This window comes from Ochlerotatus camptorhynchus, unplaced genomic scaffold (genome assembly GCF_037179485.1).
Source record: "Ochlerotatus camptorhynchus isolate MF236.1 unplaced genomic scaffold, CSIRO-AGI_Acam_v1.1 ptg000577l, whole genome shotgun sequence".
In the NCBI taxonomy this organism is placed as follows: Eukaryota; Metazoa; Arthropoda; class Insecta; order Diptera; family Culicidae; genus Ochlerotatus; species Ochlerotatus camptorhynchus.
The window spans coordinates 3,187,723-3,208,673 of record NW_027041058.1 but is presented as its reverse complement, the minus strand read 5'-3'; the positions used below and the strand labels follow the sequence as shown (position 1 = coordinate 3,208,673).

Below are 20,951 nucleotides of genomic sequence, written 5' to 3'. Positions count from 1 at the left end.
ACGTATCTGTCATGGATACCAAAATTAATTAAGTGGAATTAAATGGAAGATAACCTTTTTTGCTGTTTTGTTTAAGCATTCCGCTAACAACCCAATTTCAATTACTTCACTGCAGTTACTCCACCTACGAACCGACATGCCACAGGAGCATTTCGTTTGTCCACAATTCGATTTGTCAAACGAGCGATTCGATCTTTAAAACGGACGATCAGATCTTTCAAACGAGGTGAGACGCAAACCAAGCCAATATAAATTCTACGTGTGTTCGTGTCCTTGCTCATGATATGACGCGATCGGATCAGTAGATGGGCAAGAATTTGAATGTAGCTGGTCGGCTCATGATTACTCATTAGCTATGAATTCCTGCAGGTTTTCCCAAATATGAGAAAATTTCGTATGGAATGAAAATGCTCCGAGTCAATTGAATTCACTTGCTGAGTCGTTCTGATTGGCCGTGTAGAAGATTCTTTAAGCTACTTTGGGAAATCTGCAATCTTTTCAGGGAAAGTATACCTGTACCTAGATACCTGAGATTCGCCACGGTTTCCTTAAGAATTCCGCATTCAGAACGGAACAAACTTGTTATGGTGAAGAGATGAACTAGCCTATGGCTAAAAATCTCTTTAATAAAGAAAAAAAAAAAAAAACTTGTTATGGTGGTATTAAAAACATGTGCTTCATTTGTAAGCCAGACGAACGACGAATGTATTTCTGTCCCAAAATCAAAATTGAGAGGCAATCAAATTGGAATGTCGGGAAAGAAGAAAAATGCGCGTTCACTAGATACAGTTACATTTATTCAGTATACGTTGGAATATCAAAGATTTCTTTTACCCGAAATCAAATATTATGCGCACTTATGTACTTATTGCAATCGGCTAACATATTTCAAAGCAATCCGAACAAAAAATCACAAAAAAGTATACTTCCTTAGAAGGTAAAAAAAAAAAGTCAAAAACACTACATACACATACCTATCACTTAAAACATGAACGCAAACTGCTGGATCAATATAAAAAGAATTTCATCTAGCGAGGTCGCCAAAAATCCGATCCTAGGTTACATATATAATCTTCCGGAGCCGTTAACCGTTCACGCGTCCTAAATTAATCGTCCCAGCTGTTCGATTCCTGCTTGAACAGCAGTTCGTATACCGCCGCTGGATTGGGGAGCTGCCCGTTGGACCCACCTCCGGCACCATTCCCACTGGCGTTGCCGTTGGCCGCAGCCGTTACGGCCGCATAAGCGGCAGCTTGCTGTTCCGCGTGCAACTGAACCAGCGCTTGCTGGTGCTGCTCCAGTGTCATCATAGTCCCGGGCGGTGGCGTTCCGAACGATGAACTCCAAGTTCCGGCGGCCGGAGACTTGGGAGGCAGCGGAGTCTTCCGGTGCATCCGGTTGTAGTGTTTGATGTAGTTCGAGTTGGCAATGGCCCCGCTGCTGTCCGCATCCGGTGCCCGGATGTAGATTTTGATCTCCATCCGACAGAACGGACAAATGACCGACCCCTGCAGTTTGCCCTCCTGCATCGAAACGTTGATGTTGATGTCCTGCAGTTCGATTTCCTTCAAGGCGACTTCACCGTGCGTGGTCAACCAGGAGAGGATGTTCTGCTGAAGCTTAGTACGGTACATTTCGATCAGCGATTCCGGTGGTGGAACGATTCGAGAGGAAGGGGTCTCGTCCCGGGAATCGCTGCTCGTTGGATTCGGAGGTGTTGGTTTGGACACCTTGACCACGGTAGTCGCCTGGCGGTCCAGTTTTCGCAGAAGCTTCGCCGTCAGGTCATCGATTCCCAACTGGTTGATCCGTTCCGAAAGGACCCGTATCAGTCGCCGGTGGCCCATCGGCAATTTATACTGGGTGGTAATCTCGTCCAGATCGGATTCTCGCATCGCCGACAGCGACAGGAGGTTGTCGAAGCCCGTGCCCTTCAGGGCTTCCTTCACCGGTTGAGGAATGTAGCCCAAGGGAGAAAGGATCTCCCAGAAAACTCTAGTGGCCATGTCATCTTCCACTGGCTGGAAAGGAAAGGGTTGGTTTGAAATTCATCTGTAAAACAGAACATCTTTCTGGTATACTAACCGCATCTAGTTTGAGATCCGACATGATTCACCGTTCACTGGAATCGATTGAATTCACTAGGCAAATTTTCCAATCTTATTTCCTGCTACGTTTCATTCTGGAGACAAAATTATACGGTTCAATTACCCCTAATTACTCATATAGATAGCCTCTGTCCGAGATGGTCGTAGCGTTAATTGGATGTGTAACTTATAAGCTAGCTCCGGAAGGCGTTTCGATTGTCCTTTTTTCTTCGTAAAAAACATGTAACTTTGACTGCACTGGTGGTGATATTTTGATTTTAAAACATTTTTTGTTGTGGATTTCACTCGGAAAAAGAACAAAATTCTTTAGTTTTCTCGCTTGCAGTCAATAATTAGGCATACTCACACAGGACTATCACATATAATGTGAATAATGTTTATATAGGTGTTTTGATTAATTTTTTGACAAACCCAGTTGACATTTTATGAGCGAAAAAAGCTACATGCAAGATATGGATGAATTTGTAAACCCTATTTTCGCACAAGTTGCGCGATTTGGATGGAAGTCGTAACAATAGGGTAGAGCGCTACTTCGTCGTAATCGCCCATTTCCGTTCTATCGATCAGAAAAGATCAATAATATCAATGATTTCACCGTGCACAAATCAATAATAGGTTTGTTCCGATGCGCTAGTTCATTAGCTACAACATAAACCTTGTTAGAGCGCATTGTATGAATATTTACGCTCATTGTTCTCAAAACAAAAGAAGCGCTCCTAGCGAATCCCCTTTTTCTGCGTTGATCCGTAGGACGAAGAAAATCTAATGGCGTTTCAATGCGTTAAGACGGAATTGAAACTCGTAGAACGAATTTAGAATCAAGAAGCAGTGTTAGATTTTAGACAATCACCCCTATTCTGTATTTCGTTTCGAACGAAATTCTCATACAAAAAATATTTTTTTGTATGAGAATTTCGTTCGAAACGAAATACAGAATAGGGGTGAATATCTCATCAATGTGTGACTCTTTATCAAATCCAACGGTACGTATGGAAAGGTGAATAAATTTGCAAGTCATCTTTGACAGAAATATTCCATTTTTTGTTTAAATTCGTTCAGAAAAGAGAGGTAAAGCGCGGGTTGTGCTTAGTAGGACGGAAATTAGATCAAAAACCCTATAGTGATTTCAAAATGACTGGTCTGTTTGAATGGAAAAAAAAATATTATTTGTGCTACTACTATATTGTGCACGTATATTTAAAATCGTGCTCGGTCACAACACGCAGTTAATGAACAGCACCTTAACACGATTCTATAACATTCGCCACAAAAGCATTCCCCAGAAAAGATGATGAAATTAGTAATTTATCACACTCTCGGCACAGACAAACAGACATAACACATTGAATATACTCGATTTCTCACTGTAAAACATTGTTATTGTTATTGCTCAGTTCACACCCTGGCTGGCTGCTACCTACCAATGTGCACTTAAGCCAGGCATGAACCTACGGAAATTTAGTCGTGGCCTATGCTAGACCGTATAGCATAACGACTTTCCTTTCACTAGCAGGCTTTTTGGTCCCACTAGCGCCCAATTAGGGGATAGTAAGAGATTAAAAGAATAAAGAAGAGAGATATAGGATTTTGTTGTTTTGCTGAAAAAAAAAAATAAAAAGAACCAAAAAAACACACCAGCTTGTTGTGCAACATCAGGTTTGTTCGCTTTCATTTCCGTTCCAAGGGGCAACGTCCATCGTCGTCGTACTCAGACACCTGGGAACCTCCAGAGATGCACAGGGCCAACGTGAAAGACTTCCATTCTGGGCAGCTGCTTGACCTGGGCCCAGGTCAAATTCCTATCGGCTTGCTTAATTTACTTGTTGACGCTCCGCCGCCTTAGTATTTGCCTTTGCTGCGATGTTCTGGCGGATTTAATTCATAATCAAACGCTTGCCTGCAGACTTCGTTTCTATTGCTATCGGCTTCTGATGACATTGACATCTGAGATCCATTTTTGAGGCCACCAGCCACAAGTTATATACCGCAGGCAGCGGTTGGTGAGACCTGCAGCTTTTGAGTGTTCTCCACTGGTGCTGCCGAGATTCCACGTTTTAATCGAAGTTTCGAATTTTGGTACGTTGACCAATCTGATTTGATCTCCGCTTTTGTGTAAATCTCGCGTCACTTTTCAAATAGACCAATGTAACATATCCACCATTTTGAGAAAATCGAAGTTGAAGTTCGACAGATTATTATGTTAATTAAACAGTTAACATAATAATCTGTCGAACTTCAACTTCGATTATACATTTTGCATTACTATTTTTAATGTAGTCAGCATATAATAACGTTGAAAATTCAGAAGAAACAGTAAAATCACAATTTTACTTTGAATTTCATGCTACAACATAGAAAAAATCACATAGGACGTTTTGACAAGTCGAGTTGTACATCGGACATGTTACATTGGATGATTTTTCTCAATGACATAATCAATGAGTGCTACATTGGACGTTTTGTCTACATGATACTAGATTCCCTTTCACAGATTTCAAAGTATAGTACCTAACTTTAGATTGGCCCCGCCTTTGGAAAATGAGCACCAATCATGTTAGGCAGTCCGAATGACCGAAGTAACAATCATGTACCCATCATTTCAAACTGTACATTGGACAATTTTTGATCAATGATTATCTTAAATAAATGAAAGTAAATTTGGATGGATGTTTTTGTATCACATACAATGACAGAAGGGCAATAGTTTGTATCGCTTAACTCGATTTGTTTACATTTGTTACATTGGTCTATTTGAAAAGTGACGCGAGAAATGTCATATTATCACCGACCTTATTACCATCACCTTAGTGTGTGACATCAGGTGTACGCTCCTCTGTGTTTTCGTTACCAATGCAGTTAATTTGACACGTTTGTTGCATTTCCGTATGTCTCACTCGTTCATTGTGTTATGGAAAGAAAGAAAGTTAAGGTTAAGGTTAGATACTATTAGTGGACATGCCTAGATATAGCTGGAATTAGGGCGTAACAGCCTTTGCAAACAATGACGTCCCCTCGATGCTTTCCAGGAATTCAAGGCACGCCCACGCAAACCAACATAACCATCGGGTAGGGGAAGTCTTCTTCTACTCGATGAGGATGCTGGTCCGCGTGGGCGAGCCCCGAATTTACAGAAATCATCGATAGAAGTCACCGTTCACAAAAGTTGTTAGGCCCTAATTCCAGCTCTATCGAGATGTTTTGTAACCCACTTATTGTGTCTGTTTACTTGTTTATTGTTGTGCGCAATTAGAGAGAGGATGAGACAGAATGTGGAAAAGGAATTTATTAGACTAGAAGAGATCAAGACAATCTAACAAAATTAGCTACACAGCAAAAAAAGTTGTTGAATATTACATCGAAACTGCTGCAACCAGGTCAATCCATCGGTTGTGTAATATCACATTGTACGATGTACATCGATTTTGTGAACAAAATTACATCTATTGATGTAATATTGTATCTGCTTTTTACTATTACATCAATATATCATACATCAGCTTGAATTACGTTGATCAATTTTACATTTTTTTTTGCTGTGTACGAGTGGTGAAATGGGATCGGATGTGGAAGAAGAATCTATTAGACTAAAAGATATTAAAGTATAACAGGGCTAGTATTACTTGCAACGTTGCAACAAGTGGTAAAAAGTATTGACTTGTTAGTGTAAAAATAACTAAGGGTGATGCCCTTCCCATGGACATGGAGGTTGACGGTACTGAAGCAAAGGGTTATGTTTAATTTCTTTATATTTGCAACGATGATGATTTCCTATAGTGACACATATCACCTTCTTAATGCTTCAGTATGCCTCAAACGATTAATTCTTGGTTGTTAATAGAACTTCCTTGATGAAATCGGCTGCTTCATGCAGACTGAGCAATTCTGATTATAGTATCAGATTTGTTCTGTATACAGAGGAACTGGGAGGGCTTATTAGAAACTACTCACCAATAAAGTAATGATCTTCTAGTAAATTTTGCATATAATTTTATTGATATTTTATTTTATTTAAGCATATTATTTTTGCTACAGTCAATTAGCATTAGCATATGATACAAGAGATTTAATATTATTTGCTCGCTTTTGCGTAAAATAATCAATATTTATTTTACTTGTAATTACCTTTGAAGGTTTTTTTCTAGTTTTTTTTTTGTGATCTGAAAATTTACCCAGTTTGGTTAGAAGTTTCGAAGCTATAACGCATGTCCACAGGCCCAGGCTTGCTTCCACTCACTTGCTATAAAAAATTGTTTTTCGGAATTATGAAATCATTAGATATTACAATAATAGTTAGTAGTTGTAAGTCACAAGATAAGGTTGTAAACTAGGTGTTTGACACATAAAACCTGTCATTATTGCTTTCAGTGCGTCACAATCAGCGATTTTACGATTCGTGAGCGCTCACTCAGAGTGAACGCTCACGAGTCATAAATTCGCTGGTTGTGACGCACTGAAAGTTAAATTGACAGGTTTTATGTGTCAAACACCTAGTTTACAACCTTATCTTGTGACTTACAACTACTAACTATCATTATAATATCTAATGATTTCATAATTACGAAAAACAATTTTTTATAGCAAGTGAGTGGAAGTAACCCTGCACAGGCCTAATAGAAAGATAGGCAGAAAAAGTGTATCATGAAGAATGGTTGCATGCAGTGTTGCTTCCACTCACTTGCTATAGATGAGTGAATTTCGGAGTTTTGAATTCGTTAGATGTTGTAATGGAGATTTGTGCTGTTGGATGCGGAAGGAGATTGGAGGGAGGGTGTTTGACGCATAGAGCCTGTCAATTTCGCTTTCAGAGTGTCGCAGTCAGCGGTTTTATGATTCGTGAGCGCTCGCGATTCGTAGAATCGTTGATTGTGACTGCAAGTGGATTTGACGGGTTTTGTGTGTCGGACGCTTGCTTTTTGGCCTCTTCTTGTGTCCATGTGCAGAGTATCATTATAACGTCTAATGGTTTTGAGCTTCCTGGTGGCTTCCTGGTATCTTTTTGAGATTTTAGCAGTCACGTTTTGTTTGTAGTATATATATTATTTATTTTATGTAATTATGGTAAATAATAGTTATTCAATAATAGATAGTTCATCCATATATTCGTACTTTGACGCGAAGCGCTGTGGATTATAAGATACTCGATGACCCTCGAGGGATCGATTTTGCTTACTGAGCAGAAAATCATGGATTTAACCCCAAGCTCTTCCACAGCACAATAAAACGCCACCATCATTTGTATATTTGATATTGAACATTAACCTCGGAAACTATTTGCATATCAAGCGAAAACGTAGTCCTGTATTGTTGCGAAGCGTTATGGTTCTGAGATGCTCGATGACCCTGGAGGGATCGTTTTTGCTTACTGAGCAGAAAATCATGGGTTTAATCCCAAGCTCTCCGTCATGACTCTTAAAATTCATTATCACTAAACAAAATTAATATGTTCTTTCGATAGCCAATATAAACAATACATCCTTTTGGTTGCATCGCCAACTTGAGGTGAATCCTAACCGAATACCCTACCCAACCCTCCAACTCCGTAGCACTTATGAGGGTGTCGCTAAGTCGGTGGCCTCTCGTTAAGTAAGTACTACATCAACATTTCCTTCCCTATCCCTAGTTATGGTAAAGATGGGCGTGGCCGGGAATAGCGACAGTCATGCTTCTGTTACTCTTGTTTAGATTGGAACCAATGTTTACTCCTCAGCATTATTCCTGAAAGTAGTCTAACTGAGAATTTCAGAAGAGACGTGAGTGTCGCTAGTATCCAATCTACGAAGTATATCATAACAACGCTATAACTAAGGGTGACAGTGATGACACATTAAATGAGGCACCACTAACAGGTGTGGATAGTCGTTAGCTTCGGGGTCTTGTTAGTGTTAGAGTGATGTTAGTATAGACACCCGACCTCAGAGGCAGGCAGTTGTTGTTAGTTCATGCGACACTGTTGCTGCAACCAGGTCGGAGGTGTGACCCACCAAGAATCTTAAAAGGATTAAAAACATATTTCACAATATTTGTATATGAATTACATATTATTCTTGCTGAACCACCGTCAAACCCACTATCCAGAGGCAGCGAATATTTCTCACTGTAAAACATTGTCGCTAAAACATTACCACTATCTATTGATGAATCTACGTTACGGTCGGCCAGTAGATGGAAATGATGTGAAAATGATAATGACGTTTTGCTAGCTGTCAAATCGTATGGAATATTTTTTAGTACATCATCACTTTTGTGGTTTTGGATTTCAAACCTAGGTGTCGCATGCACTGGTGCAGTTTTGCGTAGATACATCAATTAGTACACTGTGGTGGGACATTGTTACGAAGCATTCGGGGTTGGACGTTAATGTTTACTTGCTCCAAGATTGCCATGCAATCAATTCTGCCATGCAACGTGTCCGCGACAAGCAGGGCTGTTGAAGTATCTCTCCTGGTGCGAAGAGGCTCCAAGTCGATCAGCTGGCAGCGACTTTCATAGCTGGGCAAATGAAACGGGTCTCTCCAAGGTAACATTCTCAACGCGTATCGCAGAAAGCGGCGTTTAACGGACTCGACTCTCTCAGTACCATTGTTGTAGTTCGGACTCCAAACCACAGAACAATACTCTAGAATGGAACGTACCAGGGAACAATACAGTGACTTGAGGCAATGGATAAAGCCCAATGTCTTTGACGACATGTCGACGACGTACGAGATGTGTTGCTTATATGTAAGTTGAGAGTCCAGGATGACACCTAGATCTTTTACATGGCTCACACGTTCAATAATGGTGTCCCGGAGAGCATAGTGAAAGATAACTGGTTCTTTCTTTCGGGTAAAAGTGACGACTGAACACTTCGCAGGATTTACTGTCATTCGGTTCAAATGGCACCAGCTGGCAAACGCTTCAAACTGACGTTGGAGGAATTGACAATCATCGATCGAGCAGATCCGTAAGTAGATTTTGAGATCGTCTGTATACGATAGTCGTGGACTTTCGATAACTAAATTCACGTCATTGAAGTAGAGTAAGAAAATCAACGGTCCCAGATGACTTCCTTGAGGTATTCCTGACGTAGCTGTCGGACTGGCAGTCACCATAGGCTACCACCAACTGACGTTCGGCGAGATATGAGCAAAACCATCTCAAGAGATTTCCGCTAATCCCAAGTCTATCCAATTTGGCGATCGCGATGGCGTGATTTATCTTATCGAAGGCAGCAGACAAGTCAGTGTAGATGACGGCTGTTTGTGACCTTTCAACCATACTTTGCGTGATGTACGATGTCAGACACAGTAGATTCGTGGTAGTAGATCGACCAGAGGTGAAGCCATGTTGATCTTCACTTAGATACTGCTTGCAATGGGAGAGCAGAGGCTCTATGATGATTAACTCGAATAACTTCGAAATTGCGCACAACGATGTAATTCCCCGATAATTATCCACGTTCCGTTTACTACCCTTTTTATACACGGGGAACGTATGCGCAAATTTCCAGTTCGATGGAAAAATGCCACACGATATGGGCAATAGGAACAGATGTTGTAGCGGTGACAGTAAGTTAGCGATATGCTTCTTCAGAAAGACGGAAGGGACACCATCCGGTCCAGGGTTGATAGAAGGCTTTAGTTTTGGTGCGGCAGTCGTTATCACTTCAGTGTTGACAACAATTCCACCCAGAGCTTGACCGGAAGGTGGAACTTGCTTGCTGCTAGAGTCACGTATTCGTTGGTTAAGCTCTCGTCAGAGAAGACACTTGCAAACTTGTTGGAGAACAGGCGGCAGACTTCCTGGGGAGTGGAAGCGACTTCGCCGTTCAATATTATGGATGATGGTAGACCGGACTCTCTGCGCTGCTCCTTCACGTACTTCCAGAAAGACTTCGGGTGCGACTGGAATTTCCTTTGAATCCCTCGCAGATAATGCAAGTAGCTTTGACGGCTGACTCGCTTGAGATGGAGAGGGAAAGAGTAAGAGATAACAATTTGCTGAAAAAAAAGAACATAAAGAACGAAAATATCAGTTGCCTCCCTAGGTCCATCGCTATGGCTGATCCGTACGGTATACCGATACCTGGCACTTAACATTGACCGTTCCATAATTGGTTGAACCGTAATTAACACCTGAAATTATACAAAAACAAATGACATAGCACCCCCCCCCCCCCCACTCCTCCCGCTTCCCCAATTGCAAAGTCATGCAACATAGTCCTTCCGTGCCACTTGGTGATTCCGTTGCTTTAAGCCTCATTGTTTTAGCGAGCCGGAAGCTTCAATGAGCATCCTCCCCCTACATTAAACCTCTCGCGAGCGCAATTCAAAAGATATTAATAACAAACAAATCTACAACTGGGCTCAAACATATCACATTTTTAAGACTGTTCATGATTAATATAGTATGAATAATGAGAATTGTATGAAGAAAAGACGATCCCAAAAGAAAGTTCCCTAGCAATAAAACTATTACTATGTGCTAATCTGAGTTATTTCAAAATGGGAATCCATGCTCTGAAACGATACCCGATTATTAAAAGCCTCTCGGACTGCTGGGATCTCCAGAATATGTTAGGTATTTTTGCTGACTGGTGCTCAAGAAATTTGATGAGTCTAAAACGCTGTCCAGACTGAGCAGTTATAACATGTTATAACGGTTGTCAAATAATTGCAACACAGAAACCACCATCAAGATAGCACTATAACATGTTATAACTCTGTAGTCTGAACGTACTATAATAGTACGTTCAGACTACAGAGTTATAACATGTTATAGCGCTATCTTGATGGTGGTTTCTGTGTTGCAATTATTTGACAACCGTTATAACATGTTATAACTCTCCAGTCTGGACAGCGTTTAATAGTACGTTCAGACTACAGAGTTATAACATGTTATAGCGCTATCTTGATGGTGGTTTCTGTGTTGCAATTAGTTGACAACCGTTATAACATGTTATAACTCTCCAGTCTGGACAGCGTTTAAGCATAGAAAAATGTAACATTATTTCCTATCACCGAAAAATCGAACCAATCATGTTTGACTATGTTCTCTACGGACGCTGTCTTGCTCGTGTAGGAGGATCTCGGCTTTACCTTGGACTGCAGACTCACTTTCAGAATCCACTGCAATGACATCATCTCCAGAGCTAATCGACAATTGGGCTTTATTTTCAAAATTGCCGACGAGTTTCGTGACCCGCTATGCCTAAGATCACTTTACTGCTCGCTTGTGCGATCCTTATTGGAGTCAAGTTCAGTTATTTGGTGCCCTTTCCATGCTAGCTGGATCACTAGAATTGAATCCGTTCAACGCAAGTTTGTGAGATATCAAGAGCAAATTTTCATTATGTCGTAAGTAACATTCGCACCAATCCGAGAAAAATAAAGTTTTGTTTTGATGACCGAAAAGTTATTCCTATTTTCAATTAAACTCGTTTAATTTCATAGTGATAGCAATGTTTAACATATATAGCAGGGTTCTAATCATACAAATGCAATTCGCTAGCTTTCATGTTAAAAATACTGGTTTTTAAGTCAAAAGCTATTATACGTCGTTTGGTGGCCCCCATTGTTACTTAAGTCAAAGTGTATTTACCAGGATATTCGGGAGAATTATCAATTACGTCCAGGCATGGAAAATCATTTGCATTCATTTCGTGCATTCATTAACATTCATTTGCCTCTAACTTTTTTCATCAATTAAAATCCTCAAAATGATGTATGGAACTTTTGTAGGTTTTGCTATTACCTACAACTTTTGTCAACAACTTAAGTCCGTATCTTTTATGCAGAAGCGAACAGAAGCCACTACTGATTTTCAGTGAATGTATTTTACATTCACTGAAAAACAGTAACAAGTTCTGCCCGCTCTAATTCGTGAGGCATAAGAGATACAGATTTGAGTTATGAGCAAAAGTTGTAGCTAATAACAAAACCAACTAAAGCTCCAAACAACATTTTGCGGAATGCTGTTGATGAAAAAAGTTAGAGGCAAATGAATGTAAATGAATGCATGAAATGAATGTAAATGATTTTCCATGTCTGATTACGTCTCCTTACGTGCAGCCCATTCATCATTTTAGGACCACCGAAATCATCTTAGCAACAAACAGTTCGATTTATTCACTTTAATAATGAGAAAGCGAAACGACGAACGTACACTTTTCACGGGTTTCTCAGCGCTGTTACTTAAGTCAAACGGCATCTCCATAGAAATCGGGTGACTTAAGTAACATCGAAAACTATTTTGATCGGAAGGTTACGTCAAAAAGCAATTTGACTGGTAAATAAATTTAAAAATGGGATGTGATCCTATATTCGGACAGAATATAGTGTAATAGCAGGAGCATCGATTGACACTGATAGCTCGACTTTGTTTACCTTTGTTACTTTCGACGTAATGGAAATTTGCTCTTGATATGCTCTTCGTTTCCTCAACTGGCGTGACCCAACGAACTTGCCACCGTACGAGGAGCGTTGCCGTCTCCTGGGAATCGAGCCATTAGAGGTGAAACGGACGGTCGCTCAAGCTATGTTCGCTGGAAAGCTGTTTACGGGCGACATTGACTGTCCAACACTGCTGTCACAGCTAAATATGTATGCCCCTGAGAGGTCTCTGCGTCAACGCGACTTTCTGTTTTTGGAACCACGGAGCCGGAATTATACACAACACGAGCCAATTCGAGCAATCAGCCGGCAATTCAACAACTTTTTTTATATGTTCGACTTCAATGTATCAGCTGACGTGTTTTGTCATCGGCTACTTGGCCTTTTCCGTACCGTTGATCGTAACTATTTAGTTTAAGTTTTATTTATTTAGACAATAATTGTCAGTTGAATTTTTCAATAAACAACAATCTCAACAAACTGTACCGAAATCAGAAAAGCAACTACTCGGTAAGATTTTGACATTTCTATCTAAGCTATTTTATATCGAGTTTTTTTTTCAATAATTGAAACATGTGAATAATGCAGAACAAGTTCTAGAGCCAAATTAGTTTTGAAGGAAGGTCAAACTACAACCGAACAGCTCAGCAAGCGAACCCTTCAAGTATGAACATTATGCTTTCCCAATATGGTACATTCTCGATTGTACGACTTTTCCCCGAAAACCAGTTCCCCGAAAACACTTTCCTCGAAAGTTTTATCCCCGAAATACGATTCCCCGAAAGGAACGTTTTCCCGAAAACTATTTCCCCGAAAGATACAATTTACACTGTGCGATCTATTTAAATATGATCCTTGGGTTTGTTACAACTTATCTATATGAAATTGAGAAAAATATCTTTGCTGAATATTGATAAACAGAACAAAGTCGTTCAACACCCTAGATAAAGTTTGTGGTTATGACTTGTTATGACATTTGGCGGTTTATCAAATTGATATCTGATTGTAATGAGCATAAAGACTGAGCTTTGTTATAAAGAAGGGAAAATTGTGTCAGTTTCATCAAATCTTTCGCTGGTTAACTACTTGTATCGAACAATACCACACTACACATATCAATGTGTGTCGAATTAAAGTGGACTCTACACGACTGTTTGTATTGACAATAATCGTATTGTCAATGCATTTTATATTGACGTCAATACATCGGTATTGACAATATATCTGTATTCACATCATCCATATTATTGTCAATACTTTTAAGTATTGACAATATTTCTTACCGTGTGGGGTTCGCTTAAGACAAAACCCAACCAACCATTTTGTTAATTTTCTTTAATTTTCTATACATCGATCTTCAAAGCCATTCATAAGAAAAATCGATAGCGATCGTCACCATTTCATGAATAATTGTAAAGATGCTAAAAGTCTAATCGTGAATCGTTTATAAAGATCTGTCTCAAAATATTGCTACCAATCGTTACCAATGTTAAAATATCGATTGTGTTGCCAGATCAAAATATCGATTTCTGTTGTAAAATCAAAATATCGATACACAACTGCTGATTTTATTTGTGATTTTTTATCTGCATGATTTCTAGTTTCGATCCCAGGCCATCTGGGGTGTACTGATTTCGTTGTTGGTTGCTAATCCTCGGGTCCACGGCTGCTGTTGATGAGCTTATCAACGACAGGCAAACACACTCTAGTATGTGGTGTATTGAAATTTCTGTAAATCTTTTCATACATGAATTCAATATTGTTTTGTCATAACCATCAACCAGTCAGCCATGTAGGTGTAATAGAGTTCAAAAAGGTATTAATTTTCCTCATTGGGTTCCAAATGCCGAGAATCCCACCACGCATGCTATCACGGGTTATTAAATATAAAACGTGAAGAACTACAATGGTAAACATTTGCTGCGTCACGGCCATCGGTCTTCTCGTTCATTTACCAGCAGATTGCTTCTTCCGATGAAATGCCGAATATGTCGATAAATAATATAAACATTGCTATCTGTCACCTGGTGTGTCTCGAACTCTCTTTAACCAGCGATGCAAATCGATAACAAGAAGATTATAAATGTGCATCGATGGCAATCTTTGTTGTTCTTTGTCAAAGTTCAAAGTTACGATGATATCAGTATTTAAATATTTATTGATGAATATTTGTAAAGAATACTAAAGTCCATGTGAGATATCGAAATTAAAAGAAATTTAGTATGGCACCTTTATAGATTACTATCATATGACCGATGAAGAAATAATCTTAAATGTAAGTATCGAGCAATAAAGATTTTTAAATGTGTACATCGAAATCATAGAAAATTTAAAGTAAAGGATTGCCGACATAAATCTTTATTTCTGTATAAAGCACTTTGAAGAAGTTTCACGAACGGTTGGTCGGGTAGTTTGACTTTCGTTAAAACTACATGTAAAGGTCACACACTATCTCAACAGCAATCTCAACAGCTGAACGTTCGGTAAACAGTTCGGTGATTTTTCACAGATTTCCTGTAATTTTTTACCGAATATTCTGAAATCGGTGTATGGTGTTTTCACAGTGTTTTCTTCTTGCTCCATACAATTTTGGATTCGGCCTATAGCATGTATTGCATGGGGACGCATGGTATCTTTTATTTATTAGTATGGAGTTTTTTAACGTTCGTACCTATCCAACACACACACACACATACATTGTATGCAATTAGCTCCATGGAACATACCCAGTTATACGTCAAATAATCAACTAAGATAAAAAGAAGGAAAAATTCTTGCAACAAACAAAATTTTCCCTTCTTTGTATCACAGCTCGTTCTTTAACGTTTTGAAGAATAAATATCTTACTAATTTATAAAACTGATATCTAATCGTAATCAAATTAAAAAAACGAGCCGTTAGGGGCCATACATTAATTATGTCACGCGAAATTGAGGCAAAATTAATCAATCACAGATTTCTACACGTCCCTCCTTAGGGCGTGACATAATTTTTACATCACCCCTTATACAAAGAAGAAAATCGTTGTTTGTTTCAAGAAATGTTCCTTCTTTGTAGCACAGCTCGTTTCTTAACGTATCGCATAATATCTACCCTAATAAAAATGTTATGGTTAATTTGCTTAACGACGTGTTCTGGGTATCATCCAAACCATTTGTGGAATAGTTCACACATTTGGGTTATCGTTCGTTTATGGTAATTTTTTATTAGGGTATCTAATTGGTTTTATCAAAGAGATATCATTTTCCTTTCTTTGTATCACGGCTCGTTCTTCAATTTTATTACAATGAGATATCGCTTTGATAAATTAGTAAGATATTTATTCTTCAAAACGTTAAAGAACGAGCTGTGATACAAAGAAGGGAAAATTTTGCTAGTCGCAAGAAATTTTCCTTCTTTGAATCATAGTTCATTCTTTGACGTATAATATGGTATGATCCATGGAGCTAATTGCATACAATGTGTGTGTTTGTTTGATAGGTACGACCGTTAAAAAAAAAACTCCATACAAACAAAGAAAAGATATCATGCGTCCCCATGCCATAGGGTGAATCTAAAATTGTATGGAGCACGAAGAAATCAATATGTGTTGAATAAAGACAAAAAATTGACTTTCGTTAAAACTACATGGAAAGGTCAAAAGCTGCTGAAATAGGATTACACCGATTTCAGGAGCTTGACCTTTACATTTTGTTTTAACGAAAGTCAAACTATTGTCTTTATTCGATGCACATTAATATGTTTATTGTGGTATTGTTCGAAAGTAGTTAACCAGCGAAGATGCGCAGATTCGGGGATATGGTCAGGGTGGCCAGACCTACCGATTTATCGGTAGTCCTACCGATTTTCGGGGTGCCTACCGATTCACAGACGAAAGGTTCAAAACTACCGATTTTTCACTTTTCCTACCGAGAATCACAGATTTTTAGATTAAACGCTGTCCAGACTGGAGAGTTATAACATGTTATAACGGTTGTCAACTAATTCCAACACAGAAACCACCATCAAGATAGCGCTATAACATGTTATAACTCTGTAGTCTGAACGTACTATTATAAATAGAAAAATTGATTTTGAAACGTTTAAAGCAAAAGAACTCAAGGACAGTGTATTGTTCTGGATCACAGAGTCATCCCCGTCCGCTCACAAAAGTTTCAAGTATCGGGAAAGTCTTCTTAAGTCGACCTACCGATAACTACCGATAAAAGTTTTGATAATGAAAAAAAATAATCTGGCCACTCTGGATATGGTACATTCGGGGAAATTATTTTCTGGGAACTGTGCCATTCGGGGAATTGTATTTCGGGGAAAAGTTACATTCGGGGCAATAACTTTCGGGGAAAGTGTTTTCGGGGGACTGGTTTTCGGGGAAAAGTCGTACAATCACATTCTCTCCCTATAAACCTGTCATTTCTAGCTTATCTGAACTATTTAATAAAAGCATGGGTTACGTTCCCCCTAAGCGGGCCCTCCGCATCCTATCTCTGTCTTATCTGAAATGCCAAATGCCAATGGTTTGAATGTATCAATATATAAATTGGAAATGACGTTCAATCAAATAAACCCATACCCCACTCACTTGACCAGGCTTCAGAATCGTCCAGGGGACAGTGCGCTCTACACTCCAAGTTCCCTTTCTTTCAAATTCGCCCCAAATTTGATATTTTACCCATTTGGGTGTTGATTAATGACAATGAAACATTGTGACCGAGCACGGACTTGAGGTTACTAGAGTATTAAATAGTCTAGGTCCTATTTAGGATTATATCTGAAAAATCCAAATCTGGCCAACGCCCACCAGATTCTGGACAAACTATTTTTATCTAGATAAAAAATATGGTGTTGAATCGAGTTTTGATAGATTTTCGAGTTTCATGTCGGTTTGTCTATCATCACATTCCATGTTGCACACAAGTTGACCGCTTTGCAACAAGTTGACCGCTATGCAACAATTTCAGCAGATTTTCCAATATAGGTAAATGTATAAAGTTCAAACCTCCCAGAATGTCAAATGCTATCGTTATCATCAAAATTAATCTGTGATTGCCCTGTTCAACCCCACAGCAACTATTTGCACATTAATAGGTAGTTAGAACAAATTTACCCCGCGATGACATCAACCCAAGTGTTGGAACGATGTATCTTTTGCAAGATCGCCACCGGTAAAGATCCGAGCACTTCGATAGTGTACGAAAATGAACGGATTTGCATTTTCAAAGACATCCGTCCGGCAGCGGACCACCATCTGCTGGCCATACCCAAGTACCATGTGGATGACACCCGGTCGTTGACGGCTGCCGAGCGACCTCTCTGTAAGTCGTCCCTGTCCCATCAGTTTCCAGTTGAGTAAAAACTTACCCCTTTACAGTGGAGGAAATGCGAGTTGAGTTGGGAAATGTTCTGACCGGCCAGTACCAGATCGATCTGTCCCAGGCAATCTTCGGCTTCCACATTCCACCGTTCACGACGGTCAAGCACCTGCATATGCACGGTATCGCTCCGGTTGGCAGTATGGGATTCATTTCGAGAATGATCTTCAAGCCCAATACGATGTGGTTCAATACGGTTCGAGTTGCTTAATATGCTCGCACTTGCTTTTTGGCTAACGAGAGATTATGTTTTTTTTTCCAGACTGAAGCAGTTATGGATCGAATTCCATCGGTTTCGCAGGACGAAACAACGGCTCAGTGATTGTTCCGTCGGGACGCTTTGTTGTTATTGTTGCTATGTTATTAGCTTGAGAAGCTTTAATCCAGCAATGATATGCTATTATTCATTTGTTATCACATCTCCCAGGGGACAGTAGTACTAGTAGGTACGATGGATCTCTACGATTCACATAGAAAGTGGTTATTTTTAAGACCATCGTGAACACATATTTTCTTTTGTGTTGAGTAAATGCAGAGCCTGTAGGATTCCATTTCAGTCTTTCCATAATTGGCATACCTAATTTGAAAATGAGAGTGTCGGAATTTTAAGAAGCTTTCCCTTGACCTGTTTGAAATTAAACTTAATACATTTTTCAGCTACCCATTTGCATGTAGTTTAAAATTTACGTTTGATATTTGATAAGGGTCGAGACAGTTTCAATCAGTTGCCACCAATTTGTCCCATTTTACGGTATTGATGATTTCAATTAAATATAAGGTAGTTTCGAAGCTAAAGAATCTTTCTTGATGTTAATAGTAGACATAACTAAAGTATGCAGTTTACTAAATCTACACAAATCACAACTTTTGCATATAATATAATATAGAAGATATCGCAAGGCTTAGCCAATAAGGAATTCTTACCTGTACAAACCGCCTCTACAGACATTGCGTGCTAATCAACGTCTGGTAGTGTTGCATATACTCCCCGCATTGCTCATCTGCAAATAATAAACAAAAATTGTACTCGTCTCTCGCAAGCAGTTCCCCTCAAGCCTTACGTTTCAGAAAATCCGGCGACCCCCGCACTCTGATGTTCTTCGCTTGGAAAAAGTTGTACACCGAGTGGAATACCAACGGGTCCCGGACTTTGAAGGCAGCCTCCAGGTACTTCCTGGCTGGCAGCGAATCCGCACCGGGCATCTGCTTGGCAATCCTCAGCGCCTCGATGACCTGTCCTTTCTCCAGCAGAACCTCCAGTATGATCTCGTTGGCATTCAACCGGGCCAGCATATCCAGGGCCATCTGCGAGATCGACGGATCCGAATTGGACAGCGAGAGCAGAAAGCACGCCAGTGGTTTCGATTCACTCAGAGCGGAATACTTGAGCAGGTTCTGGAGGGTGTCAAATTGCTTGTTCTTGACCAAATCAATGACGATCTGTTTGCTCAGCTCGTGGCTAGGAGCGATACCGTAGCGGGCCAAGGAATGTAGATACAGAAGCAAGATCTTGCCCAGCTGCTCAGCTTCAGTGATGGAGGAAAATACGGCCGTATACATGTCGGCTTGATCGATCAGGACTCGCGGAGGGACCGTGTGTTTTTGCGACTGGGACTTGCTCGAAAGGGACATCAGCGCCATCTGACTCTGCAGTTCACTGTCCAGCACGGTCTTGTAGAGCGAATTGAGCTTGTTGAAGACGCTTTCGATCACCGGCAGCATGGTTCCACTGTAGTTCGTACTCATCATCTCTTTGAGAACGTTCAGCAGAACGGGCTTCCCATCGGTTCGTTGCAGCAGGAATTCCACCAACCGGATGCGATCTGTGATGAGCGTGCACAGCGAGTTGAGCTTCAGCAGTACGGACCAAAGGCATCCCAACTTGGCGTCGATTACGATGTTCGGCTGAAACAGGACCCAGTGCTGTGAATCTGAAAGTAGATTAGAGTTTTACAACGAGACCACCTATTGCTCAATCAATTAGGTAACACTCACAAAGATCGCAATTTACCGTCTTCCCATCGAGGGAAATGCTCGGTACCTCCAACGCAAACGGCTTAATCGCCTTAGCCGGAATGATCGGCTGATGGATAAGAGCGCCGGAATTAGCATCCGTTTCGCCACCTCCGAGTGCAATATCAAATAGCATCGAGGTGGCTGTGGCTTGATGGTGCACCACCACCACATCGTCGACGATATTCATGGCAAAACGACCGTTTTGACCCAGCCGAAGGATGTGAGACTTTCTCGGTGCCAACCCCGGACCGTTGAGAAGGTAAATTACCACCTCGAATTGACGGTTCTGCAGCTGCTTCAGGATCATGATGGCATTCGTGCCGTACAGTTGGGCCAACGTGACATCCCGTCCGGAACAGCCTTGCCCCGTTCCTAACTCCAGCCGGGGAAGTTTCGTTATGGTCGAAGGTTTTAACAGAACCGGTGTCAAGATCGAACCCATATTCGACGACAGCAGAGCAAAGTTAGAAGTGGGACAGAAGCTGAACCAATTGACCGTTGTGTTCAGCGATTTGACCGACTTCAATGTTCGCTTCTCGAAGTTCAGTTGGAAAATCTCCACTCCACCGTTCGAGATTAGCGCTACCTGTCGGTCATGAACCCACACGAATCCGTAGATGATATTCTTCCCCTGATGGACCAGCATGTCTGCCACGACTGGTTGGTTGCTGGAATTAAAGGGGACAAATTCCACTGCAGTCTCATTCCGCTGGACGGCCAGAACTTGGTTGTCGGGTGCAAACTTGATCGATCGAATGGTACCCCGATCTTCCATACAAAAGGATATGCTCTGCGAATCGTTGGCACTCTTGACCACGATTCCCGTGGCTCCGCCGGAACGGACCGCGAATACCTTCGGAACAGTCCAAACGATGATGTTTTTTCAGTTGTCGATTGATGTAATGGAACTTTCATTGGCTCACTCACCTGCTGTTTGGCATCGTCGAAGAAAACATTCGTCAGCTGGCTCACGGCATCGAACCGAACCGGATCCGGCGACAGTTCCAGGTAGTAGTGCTGGAAGTCCGTAGTTTTATCCATATTTTCTGGCGATTTTTTTAGATGCACATATTTTGGTCGAATTCAGG

General features: G+C 40.5%; 3 protein-coding genes across 3 annotated transcripts; 1 reads left to right on the top strand and 2 right to left on the bottom strand.

The window, feature by feature from the left end:
* Window positions 1-810: 810 nt before the first annotated feature.
* LOC135713762 (uncharacterized) lies at window positions 811-2,452 on the bottom strand. Its single transcript, XM_065236995.1, has 2 exons — window positions 2,086-2,452; window positions 811-2,021 (listed from the first exon to the last, which is right to left on the bottom strand). Exons 1-2 carry the CDS (start codon window positions 2,107-2,109, stop codon window positions 1,107-1,109), a joined length of 939 nt encoding a protein of 312 aa, XP_065093067.1. The 5' UTR covers window positions 2,110-2,452; the 3' UTR covers window positions 811-1,106.
* A 15,076-nt stretch (window positions 2,453-17,528) lies between these two features.
* On the top strand, window positions 17,529-18,611 carry LOC135713668 (adenosine 5'-monophosphoramidase HINT3). Its single transcript, XM_065236832.1, has 3 exons — window positions 17,529-17,790; window positions 17,847-18,043; window positions 18,110-18,611. The coding sequence occupies exons 1-3, from the start codon at window positions 17,589-17,591 to the stop codon at window positions 18,167-18,169; spliced, it is 459 nt and encodes a 152-aa protein (XP_065092904.1). The 5' UTR covers window positions 17,529-17,588; the 3' UTR covers window positions 18,170-18,611.
* Window positions 18,612-18,670: 59 nt separating this feature from the next.
* On the bottom strand, window positions 18,671-20,941 carry Bulli (bulli). The gene is made up of 4 exons (XM_065236830.1): window positions 20,791-20,941; window positions 19,843-20,716; window positions 18,909-19,778; window positions 18,671-18,848 (listed from the first exon to the last, which is right to left on the bottom strand). Exons 1-4 carry the CDS (start codon window positions 20,902-20,904, stop codon window positions 18,787-18,789), a joined length of 1,920 nt encoding a protein of 639 aa, XP_065092902.1. The 5' UTR covers window positions 20,905-20,941; the 3' UTR covers window positions 18,671-18,786.
* Between the last annotated feature and the right edge of the window lie 10 nt (window positions 20,942-20,951).